The 15,051-nt window shown below is 40.4% G+C and overlaps 2 protein-coding genes and 1 long non-coding RNA gene across 3 annotated transcripts; 1 reads left to right on the top strand and 2 right to left on the bottom strand.

Annotated features, from left to right (window-relative positions):
• Positions 1-124: 124 nt before the first annotated feature.
• Positions 125-2,496, bottom strand: LOC125004341. The gene is made up of 2 exons (XR_007112322.1): positions 2,037-2,496; positions 125-270 (listed from the first exon to the last, which is right to left on the bottom strand). It is a non-coding gene; the product is annotated as an uncharacterized LOC125004341 (long non-coding RNA).
• A 3,089-nt stretch (positions 2,497-5,585) lies between these two features.
• pmm2 (phosphomannomutase 2) lies at positions 5,586-10,091 on the top strand. The gene is made up of 8 exons (XM_047578555.1): positions 5,586-5,768; positions 7,236-7,347; positions 7,436-7,512; positions 7,740-7,831; positions 7,914-8,013; positions 8,421-8,496; positions 8,907-9,022; positions 9,599-10,091. Exons 1-8 carry the CDS (start codon positions 5,697-5,699, stop codon positions 9,701-9,703), a joined length of 750 nt encoding a protein of 249 aa, XP_047434511.1. The 5' UTR covers positions 5,586-5,696; the 3' UTR covers positions 9,704-10,091.
• Positions 10,092-12,380: 2,289 nt separating this feature from the next.
• On the bottom strand, positions 12,381-14,845 carry LOC125004090 (myotubularin-related protein 7-like). Its single transcript, XM_047578447.1, has 3 exons — positions 14,672-14,845; positions 14,337-14,463; positions 12,381-13,337 (listed from the first exon to the last, which is right to left on the bottom strand). The coding sequence occupies exons 1-3, from the start codon at positions 14,827-14,829 to the stop codon at positions 13,113-13,115; spliced, it is 510 nt and encodes a 169-aa protein (XP_047434403.1). The 5' UTR covers positions 14,830-14,845; the 3' UTR covers positions 12,381-13,112.
• Between the last annotated feature and the right edge of the window lie 206 nt (positions 14,846-15,051).

Here is a 15,051-nt window from a genome sequence, read left to right as displayed (position 1 = left end):
GTGCGTCCGTCCTCCTGAGACTCTGGCTTAGGAGGACGCACACACAACACAACACAACCACAGGTCTACTTGTATCTGCAGCACTAATCTCAGGCCGGCTGTGATCGTACCTTCCATCTCTCGGAGCATTTCTTGGAGAACTCTGAGAAGCTGACGCTCGTCCCCGGGTGCTTCTTCTTGTGCTCCTCGCGGCAGGTCGCCACAAAGAAGGCGTAGGAGGAGGTTTTCCCTCTGGGCTTATTCGGGTCCTTTGTCATGGCTGCGATTACTCTACAAAAAAAAAAAAAACAAACCGAAAGGTTAGATATGCAGATCTACTTTAATTAATGAGTCACAGGCTTAGACGCACAGAAATAACAAAGGATTAAAATAAAACATGAGTAATATCTGGTAAAAAAAAAAAAAAAAGGAAACTAGTATCAACCGAGTTGTATTCTCAGAGGAACCTAAACCAATATGAAATATGTAGAAACTACTAAAATTAAATAGATAAGCAAAAAACAAATGTATAAATTAAGGATAAAAACAAATATACAAAGGAACATGGTTTCTACGGGTTTCAACAAATGACCTTTTAACACTTTTTAAAACCTTTTTAAGGCCATTGTTGGTTCAAGAAATATTAAAAAAAAATATGAAAAATAAGGAAAACGAAATGCACTTTCAAAATAACAAAACGTATCGTCGACCTGAGCTGAACCCTGGACTCAACTTCTAGGTCACATTTGTAGTTTCATTTCTGCTAAATGCAAAAGTCCTACAGTGCAAAAATACGCTCGTATTTAGGACTTTAAGGCCTCAAAATGTGATAAGACTCCGTGTAAACACGAAGGAATTTTATAATGTGCATGAATGTGAGTTTAAACAGCGATCGTTTAAATAAAGTATTTTTTTAAAAATATATATAAATATATATAAACAAAAGGGGCATTTAAAACTACTCGCTGTAAACGTGATATTCGCCTCCTATCCGGGGACAATTAGGCCGAGGAGACGCCGAGGGGGAGTTTTAAGGCTTTAATCGGATTTTCTGCCTCCACGGGACAAAAAAGACGCGACTCCATTTTGTATCTTCCCGCCTAAACCCCAACAGCGCCAAAAAACTTCCCCAAATTTAAAAAAATAAACCCCCCACCCGGACAAAAAGACCCTCTCCGCCGCCTCCCCCGCCGCCCTCCTGTCCCCGGGGGTTTTTAACCAGAACCGGACCCGAACCAGAACCCGAGACTTTCTGTCCGCAACTTTAAAATGGGAGCAAATGGCGTTTGAGCAGCATGTTGCGCACTAACTCGGAGCACGCGCACACGCAAACAGGGGAAGAGTTGCGGCTTCGACGGAGGATCGTGTTTAAAACGAACTTTCCGCTTTAAAACATCCACGGAGACATGGATCCTAACACAAATAGTAAAGTTGTGGTTTATATCGACTCACGCTGCGGTCAAGTGAGCCGTGACTCGATTTTTTTGCTTGCGCGTCTATTCCCGTACTTACGGCAGAGTCGGAACAGGCTAAAATGCAAAAAAACAACCCTCCTAAACCAAAATTAAACCTTAAAACTACAGTTAATATGGTTCAGGTTGTTAAAATATGGTTAATTTCATGGGTTACCACTATTACCGACTTGGTTCTTGTCCACAACTATTATTGTACAATAGTTCAAATGATTTTACTGCGTAATTTAAAAAAATAAAGCCTATACTAACAAAATCGTTCAACCTAGAGGCGTTCTGGCAGTTAATGCCTCTTATTAATGAAGTTCTGAACCCATTTTTCATAGTTTTGTTCAAATATTCTCTTAATTCTCGTTTACTGACCCTTTACCGAAAACACAAAAGTAGACGCGCAGGAAAATCCGACCAAGGCTCACTTGACCGCAGTTCGTCTCATAAGCGAACTATTACCTCACTAAAGCGGATTTTAGTTGTTTAAGCTGCTCAAACAGACGGATTTGCCCACATTGTAGAAGACTACAGGAGAAAAGTCGGAAAATAAGTGAAATAAAGTGGTAAAAAGCTACAAAAACTGTCGACACTTACCTGTTCTCTGCGAGTCAAGTTGTAAACGAGTGAATGAGGAAAACGCGCAACTGTTATGTGCCTCTCTGCGAGGCCGACCTAACTTGACTAGAAGTAGTCCCTTAGCTCCGCCCCTCTGTCACACGATTGGACCGAATCTCACATTTAAATTTGAATTTTGAGCTCGAGGCCAGACGCGGAACCGCGATTGGTAAAGATCCTTACCGTCACCGCGTCACGTTTGTGTGCGCCACCCGTGCGCTGATTGGCTGCGCTGGACTTTTAAACATACGGCGCGAAAAAAAAATGTCTCTTTGTTTGTTTGTAAGCAGCAGTCAAAATATCTTCGTCTGTTTTTGTGCGGTTACGCTTGAACCCTTTGTTTTCTGCGAGAGGCGGACAGCAGCTGGTTAATTCCGCCGGAGAAGACGACTCAAAGCGCTCCGTGTCGAAGATTTAATCATTCATGTTTAACCGCCGCGTGTGCCTGCGAAAACTCCACAGCACTTCCGGGTTTATTAAGTTCCAAAACACAACTCGCAGGCGGACAAAAGCCGAAGAAGTCGCCATCAACAACAGATATTGGATAAATACTGCAACACTAGAACAGATATAACCTGATAGGTTTCAGTTTAAAACAAAATAATGCTTAAAATTCTTTAAAATGCGAATTATTTTCCTCACAGCAGTAAAACTGTTTGATGACACGTAGTAAAAATGATATTTACACTATTTTCTATTTTAGTTTAATAGATATTACTCATATTTCATTTTAATCTTATTTTGTCTTTCTTTTTTACTTCTCTTAACTGTTTCTTTTATGTATAACTAGGTACTGTGACCGAGTAATTCCCTCGTGGGTCATTAAAGTCTCTAAGTCTAAGTAACACATCACATCACATATGAGTTCAGGGAAATGTAGAAGATCTACCTGTAAAGAAAATAAATCTCTGTATTAGAACCGTAAAGAGCTGTTTGTTGTGTGTGTCATGACATTTTGGAACAAAATGTAAAGTCTCTTTTGTCCCTGAAAGGTCTCTTGGGCCGACGTTTCTGTTTTGAGATTTTTGTGTAATAACACATAGCTAAATCCATCAAAACAAATGCTACATGCTACGCTGGAAGCTAGCTGTTCTGGAGTCTCTCTGTTGGAAACTGATCAGATAATTTGGGCAGGAATTTAAGTGGTGAGCATTTAAAAATATTTAGGCTAACACAGTAGCTACCTTTACTTGTTTATTCTAACATAGTAGTTCACACAGTTTCTTATCTTTCTTGGGCTGCTGTTAGCTTGTTTATGCTAACATTGCTAACTTCACTTGTTTTTGCTGGTATAGTTGCTTAAGTTGCTTCAGTTATTATAGATTATTTTCTGAAAATATCATTTCGGGGTTTATTAAGAGTCTCAGAACACAACTTTAAATGACTGTTGGTACCTCACAGGCAAACAAAAACAGAAGAACTCATACTCGAAAATGGATATTGGATAAATACTGTGATTTAAAACAAGGCTGATGAAGCATAAGTCCTTTAAAATGGGAATTATTTTCCTTACAGTTGTAAAACTCGCTGATAGCACATTGTAAGAGGGATATTTACACTATTTTCCATTTTATTTTGTGTGGGCTTGACATCGGGACCCAGGTCACACGATGTGTTCACACTTTTATTTTTAACTTTCGAATTACAGGAAACCTGATTTATCTCAGATGTGTAATTCACGGGTAATTCAACTCAGTGATCATTTTGGAGGATGGAGTTTGTGGTGCTGTTAAAGTATTTTTAATGTTTATATTACAGCACAACAAACTTCAGAACACACTGAGTCAGCACTACACACACATAAATATTACATTTAATGTAAATATGTAGTTTATGATTGAAATACTACAGCCAACACTATATTGAAAGATGTTGGGTCTTTCTTTCCAAGATTTAAAGGAGAGCATGAATCAAAGGAACTCTAAGAGGCTGGACAAGCTGGTTACGAAGGCCGGGTGTCTGATTGGCAGGAAGCTGGACTCACTGGGGACTATTGTTGAGAGGCGCACATACAACACAGTGCAGTCCATCCTGAACAACATCAGGCACCCGCTTCATGACATCCTGGAGGGGCAGCAACAGTGGGAGGCTTCTCTCACCACGCTGAGAGGTTCAGGAGCTCCTTTGTCCCCACAGTCATCAGACTGTACAACACCACTGTTTAAATGCTTTAATACTAATAGATGTATGTGTGGGCTGTATTTATTTTTTTCACACAGTGATTCATATTAACATACCAGTACAGCCCATACATATATATATACTTCCACACATTTCTACATATTTTACTTGCACTGTAGATTCTGGTGATTTTGTTGGTGTGTTATGTTGATGTATGTGTGTGTTTGTGGACCAGCTAGTGGAGCTTGAAGCTAGTTTCCCTCAGAGGATGAATGAAGTAAAGTTTTCTATTCTACTCTATTCTATTCTATTTGGAACGTAGCTTCAAGGTGAAGAAAAGTCAGAATACCCATTATATGCCCCATAAAAAACAACAACAACAACAGTTTGTAGGTTTTTTATAGTGTTTAGACTCTGAGTTTGTAGCAACGTGAAATAATCAGTCAGATAATTAAAGTCCCAGGGACGTTTGATTTTATGGCTGAAAAATTAAAACTGACTTTATATGTCATTTAATTCACAAAATCAATGCTCCATCTATAAAAGCAAGAAAAATAGATATCGGGGTAGAAATGGATTGAAAACCTGAAGTCTCTTGGACTAGTAGTAGTAGTTGTTAGCCCCCCGTTATTCTCAATATGTCCTCTAAATAAAATATACACTCACTGGCCACTTTATTAGGTACACCTTGCTAGTAAAAGGTTGGACCCCCTTTTGCCTTCAGAACTGTCTTAATTCTTGGTGTCAAACTTTCCACCACATCCCAAAGGTTCCTCTATTGGACTGAGATCTGGTGACTGTGGAGGCCGTTGGAGTACAGTGAACTCATCGTCATGTTCATGATATGAGCTTTGTGACATGGTGCATTATCCTGCTGGAAGTAGCCGTCGGAAGATGGTCCACTGTGGTCATAAAGGGATGGACATGGTCAGCAACTATACTCAGGTAGGCTGTGGCATTTAAACCATCCTCAGTTTGTACTAAGCCGTAAGTCTGCCCATTCTCCTCTGACCTCTCACATCAACAACTTCTGCTCACTGGATATTTTCTCTTTTTTGGACCATTCTCTATTAAACCCTAGAGTAGGTTGTGAGTTAAAATCCCAGTAGATCTGCAGTTTCTGAAATACTCAGACCAACAACCAGACCACGTTCAAAATCTCTTAAATCCCCCTTCTTCCCCATTCTGATGCTCAGTTTGAGCTTCAGCAAGTTGTCTCGATCACCTCTACATGAGTAAATGCACTGAACTGCAGCCACGTGATTGGCTGATTAGCTATTCGTGCTAATAAGCAATTGAACAGGGGTGTACCTAATAAAGTGGCAAGCTTCTTGTTTTAGTTTAACACTCCGGTACAGTAGGCGGCATCAGCTTCCTGCTGAGATCAACACCAAAGAAGAAGAAGCCTGAGCGGAAGGAGTTGTAGTTCAGAGAACAGTGGACTGACTACAGAGTGAGTACAGACATAAGGATTGTGTCCACACTGACGGAGATAGTCTGTTTATTCTGAGACAAGACATGGCAGAAGCTGTGGACACGAACACACTATGTCTCTTTGACGTGGACGGCACGCTCACGGCCGCCAGACAGGTACGGGAACACATGTATATATTTGTACAGCTGTACTTTGATTTATTTATTTGTTATTATTTTTTATAGTGCTTATTCTAATGATTTTACATTTGCACTACTTAAGCCAAGAGCTACCGTCAAAAAATCCGTTATGTCCTCACATAATTCCAATTAATTATTCGTGATTCCTGATTGATATGAACACCTGACCATTCATAAAATGTAGGACCTTACTTTCTATGAGCGCAACTTCCGGGTCCACGTTGTATTGTAGTTTTTTCCGGACGTCAATGTATTCCGCACAAACAGAAAGAGTTAATAGTTCCGTACATATTTTTCCCAGAAGACATTTTGTCATAGTGATAACAAGTAATAATAAGTAATGTGGTATACTGCTAGTTGCATGTTATTGTATTTTAATTAATAACTAATACTGCATTTTAATTAATAACTAACATAGTATAAAGCAGGAAATGACAGTTTGTGAGCGAGAGCCAAACCGGAAGTATAATAATCTCATACACTTTGGTATTTTTTAAAAAACTTTGCAGTGGAATCATTTACATTGACCACACGTTGTACAGATATGATGTACACACGTGCTACCACGTCTTTTTAACCAATGTCTGTCAACAAAGATGCAGCTAACTAAAGCGACACTGAGGCTAATTCGTTTCCATTCGTTTTCGCTAGCACTTTGCTAACAGCTGAAAACTCCCCTCTGTAAATGTTGTCGGTCTAAGCAGTATCCTAGTAAACGTGTGTGTGTATGTACACACACATACACACACATTATTTGGAAATGTTAAGTCTTTTTATAGCGGTAAATAACTGTGTATGCTTCGCGGCTTAGTAGTTGAGTACTGTAATCTAAACAGTTGTTAGCTTCTTGAGCGAACCGGAAGTATCCGACGAAACAAATAACCGGAGACACTTTCATTTATTTATTTATTTTTTGTAACTTTGCTTAAGTTTTATGCTTTTATTGTACGCGTCTGTTCTCTTGCCCCTTTGGGCATTTAAAAACACAGATTTATGAGTCAACAATATGCAGCTACCTTCAACGACACTTATGCTAAACGGGGTTCCATTAGGTTGCGCTAGCATTTTTGCTAACAGCTTAAACAGTTGACCGAAACAAATAATATAAAATAAATCAGTTAAAAACAAAACAAACAAAAAAAACGTATGCAAAGTACTACAAAACACATTCATGCTAGAAAACATATTAACATTAACATATAAGATATATTCTCATTAAAGATGTTTTGATGTGATAAGTAAGTAATAATTCTAAATTGTTCACATCCTGTTGTCAATGGATTGGAGAATGAACATTAAAACACACCAGTTAATTCTGTGTAATTGATGCCAATTTCTGCAGGAGTTAAAGTAGCAGGTGGACATATATCGTGCCAACTCAGTCCTTTCGTGTATAGATACAACAAGAAATTATCTAACAAATTATCTAACAGATGGTGTCAGTGTGTGACTCCAGAAATGGCCGGGTTCCTGGACAGGCTGAAAACTCGAGTTCGAGTCGGCGTCGTTGGAGGGTCCGACCTCAGCAAGATCAAGGAGCAGCTGGGAAACGATGGTGAGAGACGCCTGGACGTCTGCAGACGGGGTTCGGCCAGTGCTACGAGGCGCGCAGTCGGTTCAACTCTTTGTGTTTTGTTCTGCAGTGATCCAGAAAGTGGACTACGTGTTTGCCGAGAACGGTCTGGTGGCCTACAAGGACGGACAGCTGCTCTCCGTCCAGGTGAGACAGGACGGTTCTATCATAAATTTTAAATCTACAGCTATTAAAGGAGACTGCGTCATCCCTCTGAGAAATCCTGCATTCTTCAGCCAGGCTGCCTTCTAATACAGAGAGTCCTCACTCGTTTAAAGTTCATGCTAAGGAATGTCTTGTTGATACCCAAAAATGAAATTTATTGTTACTGTAGGAGGCAATAAATCTTAACTTTCTCTGCTTTGCCCCGTCAGTCCATCCAGGCGCACATGGGAGAAGAGCTGCTGCAGGATTTCATCAACTTCTGTCTCAACTACATGGCCAAGATCAAACTGCCCAAGAAGAGGTGCAGAGTCTGAACATTTCTGTTGGAGGTGGAGGTGTGTGTGTGTGAAGCTGTAAACCACGTTTCATGTTTCCACTCTCAGGGGGACGTTCATTGAGTTTCGTAACGGGATGTTGAACGTGTCTCCCATCGGACGCAGCTGCACGCAGGAGGAGAGGAACGAGTTCTACGAGCTCGACAAGGTAGAAACGAAAGAAGGAAATAGCAAGAAAATTATTTATGTGTTTATATTTAACGGTTTTAGCTGTGAAATGGACCAGAGTGATAAACCCCTCTTCCTGTTCATTAGGTTATTACACTCATGAAGTCAATCTAGTTTAAATAATGTTGAGCTCATACGTTAAACACAATGCTAATGGGGAGGCTAAAGTCAATGCTATATATCATGCTAAAGACAATCCTAAAGACATAATTATGAATATGATCAGTTATTAATTATTTAATTCATGGATGTCATGTTCAAATATGTTGTAAAAGTTAACTGAGGCAGTTGTGTTTATTATTTATTTGTTTGTTAATCAAAGGATTTAATGAACGACTCAGAAAATAAACAGATTCAGCAACTTATTTTCTGTTTTCATTTCGACAGAAAGAGAAGATCAGAGAGAAGTTTGTGTCTGTGTTGAAGGAAGAATTCAAAGGACGAGGACTGTCCTTCTCCATCGGTGAGTCACGACTTTGTGTCCAGGTCCAGCTAACGCACAAACATACGGGCCGCGGGCTGAAAGTGGCCCAGCAGAGGGTCTAATGTGGCCCACAGCATGAATTTACAAAGTGTGAAATTTAATTAATAATTAACTGTGTAAAATAACTTATTTTCCTAATTCATCCACTATTTTATTCAGAGAAATGGACAGAACTCAACACTGAGACCCAGAACTAAACAGACAAACAAACATAAGCCCAAATCAAACTTATTTTTCTTAAGAAATTGTTACTGCAAAGGATAGTTTATTAAATGGAAACATTTTCCATTTAACATTAATCTACTTCTTTGCACTAAAACAAATGTAAAAATTGAGCTAACTCTAAACCCCTTGAGCTAACGGCTAAAAGCTAACTTGTGTCTCTGCAGGAGGACAGATCAGTTTTGACGTGTTCCCTGATGGCTGGGATAAGAGATACTGTCTGGGCATCGTAGAGAAGGACAAATACTCCACCATTCACTTCTTTGGAGACAAGACCAAACCTGTGAGTTACGAGCTAGCCACGAGCTAGCCACAAGCTAGCCACAAGATAGCTACAAACTAGCTACGAGCTAGCCACGAGCTAGCCACGAGATAGCTACAAGTTAGCCACAACGAAAGAAAGAAGTAGGGAAGGAAGGAAGGAAATAAAGATGTAAGGAGGTAGGATGAATGATGTAGAGAAAGAAAGAAAGAAAGAAAGAAAGAAAGAAAGAAAGAAAGAAAGAAAGAAAAAGGAGAGGAAGAGGGATGAAGGAAAGAAGAGACAAAGGAGGGAACAAAAGAAAGAAGTGGTTGAAGAAAGATGTAAGGAAGGAAGGGAAGAGGAGGAAAAAGGAGGAAAATGGAGGGAAAGGAAGACAGAAGTGGGGAAGAAAGAAAGGAATAAGGAAGTAGGGAAGGAAAGAAGAAGTGAGAGAGGAAGAAAGGAAGGACGGAAAGGGGGAAGGAAAGATGTAAGGAGGTGAGGAAATAAGGAAGGAAGGGAAGAGAAGGAGGGAATAAAAGATGGAAGGAAGTAACCTCACCAGCGTCGTTAAAGTAACTCTCTTCTTCTTCTTCTTCTTCTTCTTGTGTCCAGGGAGGAAACGACTACGAGATCTACAGCGACCCTCGGACCATCGGCCACGAAGTTTCCTGTCCAGAGGAGACACATCGTCTCTGTGAGCAGCTGTTCTTCTCCTGAGGACCAGACTGTCAATAAATGACTTTAAAAGACAAACTCAAGGTGGAGAATAAGACTCAGACCAGACCAGGCTGAGGGACGAGGTTCAGGTGGTGGAAACCTTCACCAATCATCTCCTAAATAAATGAATGAATGAATGAATGAATACAGTTTCCAGGAGGGACAGAAACCAGGGGGAAGAAAACAAAGATGAACCGAAGCTGGAATCACATGTGGACAGAGATGGTGGAGACGTGGAGACATCTTGGTCGTCTTCAAAGATTCTCAAAGACATTCAGGACTGGACACTTACATGGACACTTCTTCTTCTTCTTCTGTTCTGTTTCCAGTAGATTTAATGCTCCTCTTCATCAATAAAGTTCTGCAGTGATTGATGTTTTAATGTAAACTCATGATCCGATCATTTGATTTAGTCTCCGCCCATTTGATAACAAGACTACGCCTCAAAATGGCCGCTTCTATATATGGAGGAGGACAGATGTCCGCCATCTTCATATATATATATATATATATATATATATATATTCAGTCTGACCTGTACAGACTGTTCATAAATATGGACGTCATGACAGCTCCTCTAAAGCTACTAGAGCTCCTGCTGGAGGCTGCGGTAGTGGTCATAAGCTCCACCCCCTCCATGTTAGTGGGCGGGACTTGGGCCAAACTAAAACACTAAAATACACATCTAATAAATTATTTTCAAGGATGGTTTCGGTCATTTCAGGTGGTTTAATATAATGTTGAATGCTCAAGTGTTGTTTTTTATCAAAGTTTAATTTCAGTTCATCATATGAACGCTTCAGAAACAGGACAAAACATACATACTGGCGACCGCAAATTGTCATGCCAACCGCTCCATAAAGTGGTCCTGTGGGACCATGAGATTTGTGGAAACTATTTTAAATAATAAGTTAGCCTTCCATTTGTCGGTATTTTCAACTGGAACGTCCATGAAGTCGGATTTCCTGCTCAGAAAGTCTTAGAATCCTCACTACCCTCTGAGTTGAGTTTCTAAGATGGCCGCCCTGTGTATAAACAGTAATTAGAAGCTCTTGTAATATTCATTTTATTAGCTCTTCTGATTATTTTTGTTACATTAAACCAGTCGTACGGACATTATTTATCCACATAAATACGTTGTTACAGGGTAATTTAAGGTTTTCATGTGTTATATGGGAACTACAAGCACATCTCGTGCTAACAACGGCTAAAAACAATAGCCTGGTGAAACCAAAACAGAGCCAGACACCATCGTGGCAAACTGGGATTAATAGTGTATTTTTTTCCACAATTAAAACTTTGGAATATATATATATATATTTTAATTTCTGCCTCGTGTGGTCTTGCAAATTCCATCACTGTAAATAATTCTAGTAAAAAAAACTTCGATTTAGTTTGTGGAACTTAAACAGCCTAAATATAGTTGTAGCAATACTATGAGTTAAAATCAAGTTTTTTAAATAAGCAACTTTAATTTCACTATGAACTTAAAACATGTAAATATTGAACACACCAAGTTTCCACTAAGTTATATTCAGTGAAGTCAAGAGCTTTCATGGAGGCGGCCATCTTTTTTTTCTCCAACTTCTGTAACTGTAACGCAGATGGACCACGCCCCCTTCAGTGTGAGAACTAAGAAGTTGCTGTGTTGTGTATTGTTACTGCAACAATTTAAAAGATAAAACTCTGATATTTTCTCTGCTCCTCTCCAGAGACAAGGATAAACCGTAGAAATGTTTGTCTTCAGGTCAACAAATATGGACCCTGACAGTCGATATGTGAACGTGTGCGGCAAACGCGTTATCATTTTAAATTATGATGCGAGCGTTAGATAAAGTCATTTGTCAGAGTTGTTAATTATAATGTTAAAAATCCAAATTCATGTTAAAAAGTCAAAGTAGTGAATGTTGATGCTGAAATGACCGCAGGTAACAGAGTTACCTTAACTAAAGGGTTAACGTCGGCTAAGCTTCATGCTGTATTCATGTCATAATTAATTAGTTTAACATCATTGGATGCTTATAAATTGATATCAGATGTCATATATTATACAGAGATTCGATGAGGTAATAGAGTAAATATCCGGTATGAGTGGGGTCGTCCACTCATTTCACGCTCGCTGCGCTGTGTGAACATAAGTATTTGTTTTTCTATGTAACATCACTAATCATCACTCAACGACGTTGTTTATGTGTTTGTCTGACTAACGTTAGTTATTTCACCTTCTCTCCGGCCAACAAATACTAGCAACACACTTTATTTACTGCTACTGGTTTATTTTAACCCGAATGGGGGCGTGGCCTAATTTACTACGGTCACCTATAACTCGGGTGTGACGTCATTTGGTCCATATTTATATAAAGTTTACAGACTGAAAACACTTAGACTCTTTTATTTATTTTATAGTATATATTTTATTTAAACAGGCCTTCTGTAAATTGTTTGAATTGAATGTACTTTGATTTATTGTCTTTGTTTTGTTAACTATTCTGTCTTTTTATTATTATTATTGTGAAGCCCTTTGTGGGTTTGTTCACTGTGAAACGTGCTATAGAAATAAAGTTCACTTACTTACTGTGTTAAAATAAGGAATATTCCAGAGGTTAAAGTTCACAGTAACAACCCCATAAGATTTAATCAGTGTTATAATTATTTAATCAGGACTCTGAGACGTTTCTTTCCCTTTAACAGAGCGTTTTATTGATTGATCGTTTACATCAACACATACGGGACACGCACACCACGGGCTACAGGTAAAAAGGAGACGTCCTTTAAATGGTCGGGAAGGTCCACAGTCGTCCATGTCCTGGACAACAGATTAAAGAACGAGACACGTGGACTCATTGTGTTTCTACAAGATGTTTCAGCTCTAAATGATTTGTTTTTTATCAGGATGTGCCTGATAATTCACCGTCTGAGTCTGATCCTGATCTGATTTCTGAGGAAATGTTTCCTAGAAAGTCCAGTTATCTTTGTGTCTCCGCTTGTTCTTTAATTTGTTTCATGTGTGGATTTATTTCATTAAACAACACGATGAGCTCGGACACACAGCCGGTTAAAATCCTCGTCTCCTTTAAGAGGAAACGTCTCCTGGAGAAAATCAAACATTGCACAAAACACGACAACAACAACGACAAAAAAAATAAATTATAAAAGACTTGTGAATATTTGTGTCCTCAGATTTAAGACTCCGAGGACAAACCCTGCGTCAACTAACACAACCACTAACCAGAGAAATACGGAGACGAGCTCCAGAGTTTGTTCTGCTCTCTGAGTTTATTTAACAGCAGCCATTAAACTAAAAGTGAAATTAAAACCTCCCTTTTCAGTGGAGGACAGGACCCGTCCTCCCCCCTCCTCCTCCCTCCTCCCTCCTCCCTCCCTCCAGCCGTCTGGATAAAGACCGTCCTCATTCCAGGTCCGGGTCGCCGCCGCTGGACGAGTGGCTGCTGAGGTCGGCCACGCCCGACTCCAGGTCGCTGCAGGTGGAGGGGTCGTCGGGGACCTGTACGGGGCTGGTGATTGGTTGGGGGTCCGGCCCGCTGGTCCCGGTCCGGCTAGTCCTCCTCCTCCTCCTCCTCGGAACCTCCACCTTCGGCCACGTGACTGGCCGACCCGTCAGAGCTGCTATCCTCTGCAAAACAAAGCAAAACAAATGAAAGAAATGAACTTTCAGATCAGCAGAGACTCAACGTTCTGGTTCACGTCTGGAAACAACGGGGCACGTTTTTAATTATATCCACAGCCGACCAATCACAGCTCTGCGTCATCTTAATGCATATTAATGCAAGTCTGAAAACAAGATGGCCGCCTCCGTGAAAGCTCTTGCCTTGTCCAGATATAACTTGGGGGAAAGTTGGTGTGTTCACTACGCTATGGAAAAAAAAAATCAGTTTCTTCAGTTTTTATTCATGAAATAAACAAAAATTCAAAAGGATTCAAGGTTAAAAAATGAACTTTTCTTCTGATTCCCTTATCAGGAGCTAAATACTGAGATGTAAACAGACTCTTCTTCTATGGTGTGAAGTAGGGCTGCCACGATATTAGGTTTTCACATTTTTTGCATGTTTCTCATTTGAAAATTACGCACAGACGTCTGTCTACCAGTAAACCAAACTATGTGTCACACGTCGTTGTTTAGAGCAGCTCATTGGCTACACAACAAGCCAATCACCCGCTAAGTTGACTGATGTTTGCTCAGTGTGTGAATGAAAGAAGGGGGAAGGGGCCTCTGTCCCACGCTGACTCTCACTGGCTTCTCGACTCTGAATTGGTTCAATGAGGTGTCAATCAAAAGGTCAGAGTTCAGCGGCCATTTTTAAAATTAAACATTGTTAAAGTTAACGTGTATTTTTTTGATAAAACACGAAGATTGCGACGTATCTTCCTTCTTCTTCCAAGACGTTGAAACAGCTCTGTTTTTGTGTTTGTAAATGTGAAAAGTTAAAATCTATCTATCTATCTATGTATCTATCTATCTATCTATCTATCTATCTATCTATCTATCTATCTATCTATCTATCTATCTACCTATCTATCTGCTGGTGTTGGAGTTGAAGGGGTGGGGGGGTGTCTTTGTGTGTCGTATGCCTTGTCTCGGGGCCGGGTGGTGGGCGGTTCCTCCTGGTGGTACCTCCTGGTGATTGGTCAGCTCCTCCTCCAGCTGCAGAGACTCCTCCCTCACGGCGGACAGGAAGTCGGCAGGTGACTGGCGAGGGGGCGTGGCCTTGTCGCCGTGGTCGTAGAGACCCTTCCACATCCTGCAGGGGTGCAGAGAGGTTCGGTTCATGAAGGTGAGGATTCATTTAGTAGCGAAACGCAGATCGTTTCATTTATTTTGTGTCTGGTTTGAATTAAAATGCAGCTCTCTAGCATCGATTTGCTTTATCATTACATTTGTTTTTTTTGTGTGTGTTTTCATTCTGTGATGTTCCATTGCACTGATCTGTCTGAGCTGCAGTGACTCACTTGAAGCAGTAGGGGGAGGTGTTGGGTCTCAGGACGCCCTGACTCTGACTCAGCTCGGCCTGGTACAGAGGGTTGGAGAACTGACGTCTGTCCTTCCACAGCTGAGGCCACACGGAGTGAGTTCGCTCATGAAGCCTGGACACACAGACACACAACATCCTCTTACACCACAGGTGTCAAACATACGGCCCGCGGTCCAAAAGAGGTCCACCAGAGGGTCTAATCTGGCCCATGGGAGGAATTTGCAAAGTGCAAAAAATGACACTGAAGACACTAAAAGTATCTTCTATTCCTAAGGTTCACACAGTTTTAGTGAGAGTTGTGGACATGACACAACACTGAGACTAGGACTACACAGGAATATTAGTTTTTTATAGATT

The sequence above is a fragment of the Mugil cephalus genome, chromosome 2 (genome assembly GCF_022458985.1).
Source record: "Mugil cephalus isolate CIBA_MC_2020 chromosome 2, CIBA_Mcephalus_1.1, whole genome shotgun sequence".
Taxonomy (NCBI): domain Eukaryota; kingdom Metazoa; phylum Chordata; class Actinopteri; order Mugiliformes; family Mugilidae; genus Mugil; species Mugil cephalus.
This window is presented reverse-complemented; position numbering and strand designations above follow the sequence as displayed.